At 37.5% G+C, this 6000-nt stretch overlaps 1 protein-coding gene across 1 annotated transcript in view; it reads left to right on the top strand.

The window, feature by feature from the left end:
* Window positions 1-1581: 1581 nt before the first annotated feature.
* MYPN (myopalladin) overlaps window positions 1582-6000 on the top strand; it is a gene marked incomplete at both ends in the record, with an annotated part of 46386 nt that continues 41967 nt past the window's right edge. The window contains 1 exon segment of the mRNA XM_080620571.1: window positions 1582-2492. Within this exon segment, the coding sequence (XP_080476697.1) occupies window positions 1582-2492 (911 nt within the window).

Raw genomic sequence — 6000 nt, 5'->3', positions numbered from 1 at the left:
TCTAAAATGCCAAGTATTTACATAAGAAAAAGAATTTCAATGTAACAAATTGTGCCTCAGGCATAAGGGTTAAGGTCTCAAAATTCATATCATAATATGATAGCTTTATGTTCGTTCACTGAAGAAGAATATAAACAGTTTAAACTGAAGCTTTCCTTTTTGTAAATAATGAAGAAGGGCTGTCACTCACATTCCAGGAAGAAATACTGCAGCAATACAAGATATTGCCACCTCATTTGCTTTTTACTAGCCCTTTTCCAGGGACAAGTATCCCAGTATCAGAGAAGAAAGCTTTTCACAGCAGAAATACCTATTTTATTTTTCTTCTCTTTCTTGGCAGCTTCAGCTGTTACATAAGGCTATAAATGGAAATGGCTGAGGCAAGGGTCCCTTCTCTTGATGCCACAACAGGAACAGAACCTTCCGCAGTGCAACAAATCAGCCACCTTGGGTTAGAAATATTTGAAAGCATCACAGCAAGACTTGCCAGGGCATAAATGAAGTATGAGAGAGACACTGTGCACCTACATATTTTGAAGGACAGAGGCAGTAAATAGTCATGTGCTTGTTTCAGTATCTGTGAGGAACTAGTGCTCTGAAAGGTTGTGAAGAGTATTTGTGTTATGTCTTCATATTTAAGTCACATTAAGATAAGTGTGCTCATACAATGTCTGAACCCCTCTACATTCATAATGACTATTATGTGAATAAATGGGAGAATATTATGCAGAAGTACTTACTGAAGTGTCAGAAGGGATACTTTAGCTTTGCTTATCAGTCATGCAGGTGAAGTATGGACTTTCTGATACTGTCTTCTCATGTGGTACATTTTTTCAGAACCAGGATGACGGGATATAATGGTTTTGAAAGGCCTGTAGTATAAATGATGTTCATATTATGAGAATTATGTCAAGCAATGACATAAATCTCTGTTTACTTTGAATAGATTATTAGAAATCATGTTTCATTTAAGAAGGTATGGAACATTAGCACCATTATTGCTTCCTATGATGCAACATCTTCAAGAATTTTAAATGAAAAATTGTCATTATAGAATATTTTTGTTCTTCTCTCCCCTTCTTCTTCCTCTTCTCATCCCCCAAGTGATTTTGAGGGTTCATTTACTTACTACTTCAGTGTCTTTCAAGCTAAATTTACTTAATTTAAAAGCACTGTTATTGTCTCACAACTTTCAGTCCTTGAGATACCCAGCATTTAGTCATTTAGCTAAGAAACACGTCAGCAGTGATAAAGATTTGACATTGAAACTTAGTTAATAGCTCTGTAGTTGAAGTTTTGGCTGAAACAAAGTATAAACTACTGCGCTGGCAGTTGCTTTAGCTGTGTGTTCTACCAACACTAGAAAGCGATAAAAGATTCATTTTACTGATTAAAGGCAATAGTATCTGTCAGTATACAGAAGGAGGCCTTTAAAACAAGGCTATACTTACAAGTTAATACTCAGCACACAGATGCACTTTGAAAATGCTGTGTTCTGCTTTTCAGAAACCTATAATTGTGTGCAATCAAAAACTTTGCTATTGATAAGGTGTGGTGCTATTTGTCCTTCTTGTTGGCAGCATGCAAGACGACAGTTTAGAATCCTCGACTTCAATATCTCAACTTCTGAGAGAAAGTTACTTAGCTGAAACCAAGCATCAAGGGAAGAGTGAAAGAAGCAGATCAGAAACAGCTTCTCATAACTTCCACTATGGCAACGCTTGCAGTGATCTAGATGAGGTAGCTGCCCAAGATGACCTTCCAGATCTCTCTGCCTTTTTGAGCCAAGAAGAACTAAATGAAAGTGTAAACCTGGCAAGACAAGCTATTGATCAGAATCCACTGGAAACTAAACAAGATGAGATTCAGGCACGTTCACAGCATCCCCCAGATCAGCTGAAAAACATAGGAAAATACAAACAAATGGCCCATTCTCCAGCTTTGAAAACAGCAGACAATGGCTTGCACTCAAACTTTTGTGAGGACCACATCAGAAATTCAAAGGGGTCCAAAGGGAACTCTCAAGATCTAAAGAAACACCACCTCCCTTCTGAATCAGAATCAAAAAAGGAATTTCTAAACAAGGCTGCAGATTTTATTCAGGAGCTCTCATCACTTTTCAAAGCTCACAACTCTGAAAGAATAAGACCCCGAACATGCAAAAACTACAGGAGTAAAAAAGGTAGCTCTAGCCTATCTAACACATCAGTAAACAGAGAAAGGCTTTCCATTCCAGTACCTCAAGACTTGGAAAACAAAACAGAGAAAACACTTGAACAAACAGATGATCATCAGGCAGCAAACTTGGAATCCATCAATCAATTAACAAACACAGAGCTAAAAACAGAGTCAGAATCTGCATCTGTATATTCTGATGAGCCTATTGGACAACCACCACGCTTTACTCAAAAATTGAAGAGCAGGGAAGTTCCTGAAGGAACCAAAGTGCAATTGGACTGCATTGTGGTAGGGATCCCAGCACCTGAAGTCAGGTAAACATATTCCACACTTGTCATTTTGTATTTCTGTAACAGTAAGTGTATGCCTTACTTTTTCCAGATATTTTGATGCATACATTTCAGTATTCTGTAGCAGAAGTCTCTTGATCTTGGTTGTTTAAAATCATTAAGAAAAAAATTGCTTTCTTTAAATCATACAGAAGGTTGCTTATATTTTAAGACAACATATTTGGGGACACATTACTTTCTTTGAATTTTAAGGAACTGTTTTTAAAAAGTGTACTTCCATAAGTAAAGCAAAGTGCTAACTCCTTAGTGAGAAATGTTAGCTATCTTTCTGGAAATCAAGATTGATTGAGTAAACTGGCTAAAACCATGAATGGCCATGATACCTTCAGACATCAGCATTAGGTGTTTGAGATGAGTGAACACAGGATCCCATAAACTAAAAAAATCCATGCATGATCAGAGAGGAAAGGAGTTCATTGAAGATATTATATAACTAACCAGGAGCAGGTCAGTTCTAATTCAGATTCTGACAATGATTCTGTTGTGACCTTAGAAAAAATTCTTCTGTTTTATCAAGAGTAAGACACCATTATTAACTGATTCATGTTGTGTGACTAGCCTGATAATTCTGATGCTTTAGTTTTCACCTATATCTATGAGGATTTTGAATGTTAGATAAGTAACATTTTTAAAGATTACCGGAGGTGATACGAAATGTGAAAAAGCTACACTTCATTCATCAATGACATAAGTGGAGTGAGAAACAGATTATTGTACCTTATAAGTTTATCTTGAAAATTCTTATATCTCATCAGCATTTCTAAATCTAAAGTTGTTCATATAGAGCTTATTAGTCAAATTTACCTCCGATTTAGAGTGGTGGAATTGGATTTCCTTTGCTGGGACTGTACCAATCCAATAGGAAGGAAAGCTCTATTCATCTTTTAAAGACATACTATACATACTTGCATCCTAATATCTGAAGTATCGTAAATAGACACCCTTAGTCTAGATGGTTGCTGATCCTTTTGCAGGCATTTTAGTAATCTATGTTGCTCTTCTAAACATTGGGAGGAACTATTTGCATCTTCAGGATCTAACTAAAGGACTCGGAGCTTCATGGATGGTCCGCTTTTTCAAATTGTCAGCTTATTGTCTTCTTTATATACTTAGACAATGCTGAATACAGCACTACTACCACTTCTACTGCAGTCAACACCTTTTATCATCTTTCTTACTGTACTAATAGGCACAATCATCAAATGAAAGCAATCTTAACATCCAAAGATGGAAGGTCCAAAGATTTTTGGGGTAAAGAATCTTTGTGTTCCACTCCCTTGAATTTCTGGCACACCAGATGCTAATTTTTCAGAAGGAAGAAGCTTTTACAATGCACCATTAAGTACATAGGATCAAGGACCTACAAATGAATCCTCTTGTTATTGGCAGTCTTGTCATGAAGACAAGAAGTTACCCAGTTCACAGGATCCCTGAACTGTGACTGCCAGACCATTTTGCCCCACTAGTGCCTTCAGTAGTAACGTGTGTGTTCTCAGTCCCTAACAAGACCCTGAGCCACAGTGCCATGCAGGGTCTCTTGTCCATGACACAAATGTAAACTTCCGAAGGCTAAATGATTTGTTTATAGAAGAGGAATCTGTTCTAAAGCTAGCGGAAATACCTTGTTTGGGAAAAATATGCTTTCTACTATGCATTATGTCTAAACTCACTGCTTTGATTAACAATTTTGAGGCATTCCCTTGGGGAAGCTTCTGCCATTATAATTGTTGTATTGTGTTCAGCCCTTAAATTCATAGAGGAATCTAATCAAAACGGAAAACAGAGCCAGAAACTGGGGGGAGGAGGGCCTTGACTGAAACCAGACAGGAAATATCATCATCCCTTAGACATTAGCCACACTCTCTGAAGACTTCTCTTGCTTATAAAGTCTTTGAGACTTATTTCTCCAGGCACATGCCTTGATAAATCTTTTTTATATTAAAAATGGCAGTAGGATTTCTCATCATTCATAGTTTATAATACAAAGGAAACCACTGAAATAATATTCTTTTACGTGTATAGACCTGTACACAAACTCAATCTGACTTTCTTTGTATTTAGAAAAGGTGAACACTGAATTGCTTGTTTATAGATATACACTACAGTGCACAGTGTTAATTTTATATATTTCTCCAGAATGCCACAACACCACCCTTACAACAGCACATCATGCCCATGCCATTGACACACACATAAAACTGAGAAGGTGTTCATGCCATCAAAGTTTAGGCATTTAACAGCTATCTGAATTAGAAGTTGACACTATAAAGTCACTGAGGCCTCTCAAAGGCAGATCAGAGAACCTAGGAACAATGACTCATCCCATGGAGTAACCAGGGATGGCCAGGATGCCTATGCACCCAGTTCAGGGACTGCTTCATTCCACAGGATTGGATGACAGATATCTTTGTAACTTGAGTCTTCTTTTATCCCAACAAAACTGAAGGTTTTCAACTGAAATTTCTATTTCAATATTTGATTTTGTTAATTTTAAATAATAAAATAAGCTACTTATGTGAATGCCAGTCAGTACAGGAACTATTACACTTTTATAGAATAAGTGTCCATCAAACATTTCCAACAACAATACACTGCTGCCAGGCACAGTACTGCTCCAAACAGAAATGCAACCCTGGTTTACTGACTCATGCTTGTAGTCAGATCAGGGTCCTAGAGGAACTAACACAGAAGCCCAAAACTTACATGCTCCAAGGCCACAGATAGTAGGGACAGGGAGAAAGAAGTCCCATAGGGGAAATCAGTCCCAAGTAGTCAAGCTCAAGAAAAAGACTGGGCTCGGTCTTCAGTTTTACAATTAAAACTAACAAGTAAGAGATAAATCACAAGGGGATAAGTTGTGATTTATGCAGTACATACATACTCCTTGTGTGTGTATGTACGTACTGTATTAAGCAGAAAGCTGGTAATGTTAGCTGCTTGAACACTTTTCTGATCATACTTGTTTGTTAACAATTTCTGTTCTGTTCATCCAAGATTCTTTGAACTCCATCAATGTGTAGGAGTAACACTCAGAAAGGGTGTAAAATAATTCACTTGCTTGAGTGATAAACATTCATGTGCTTCCAGTGGCCAAGGACTTTTTAGTCAGTGCTACAGCACAAGGAAACCAGAAAATGTAATGTACTTTGGGATATGTGTGCCATTAACTATGGAGACATGAGAACACAGGGTTTCATTTTTGTTTTTGTTTTCACAAAGAATAGTGTGTGTCTTTGATGTGCTGTGCAAAGTTTCAAAAATGAAGGAAGCATTTTGTTGGCCATAGTTGTGGAACTGTGCAGAACTGGGCTCAGAATTAGCATATCTTGCTTTGAGGGTAACAGTTTTTCAAGGTTTGTGATGAGTTAGGTTCAGTATCTGTGGAGCTGGTCAAGGAGAGAAGAATTCTGATAGATAAGCAAGACAGGTACGAAAATCAGTAGTCTCAGGACAGGACTAACTGGCAAAGTGG

The sequence above is a fragment of the Psittacula echo genome, assembly GCF_963264785.1.
Source record: "Psittacula echo genome assembly, chromosome: 6".
In the NCBI taxonomy this organism is placed as follows: Eukaryota; Metazoa; Chordata; class Aves; order Psittaciformes; family Psittacidae; genus Psittacula; species Psittacula echo.
The sequence above is the reverse complement of the archived record's forward strand: the minus strand, read 5'-3'. Positions and strand labels throughout refer to the sequence as shown.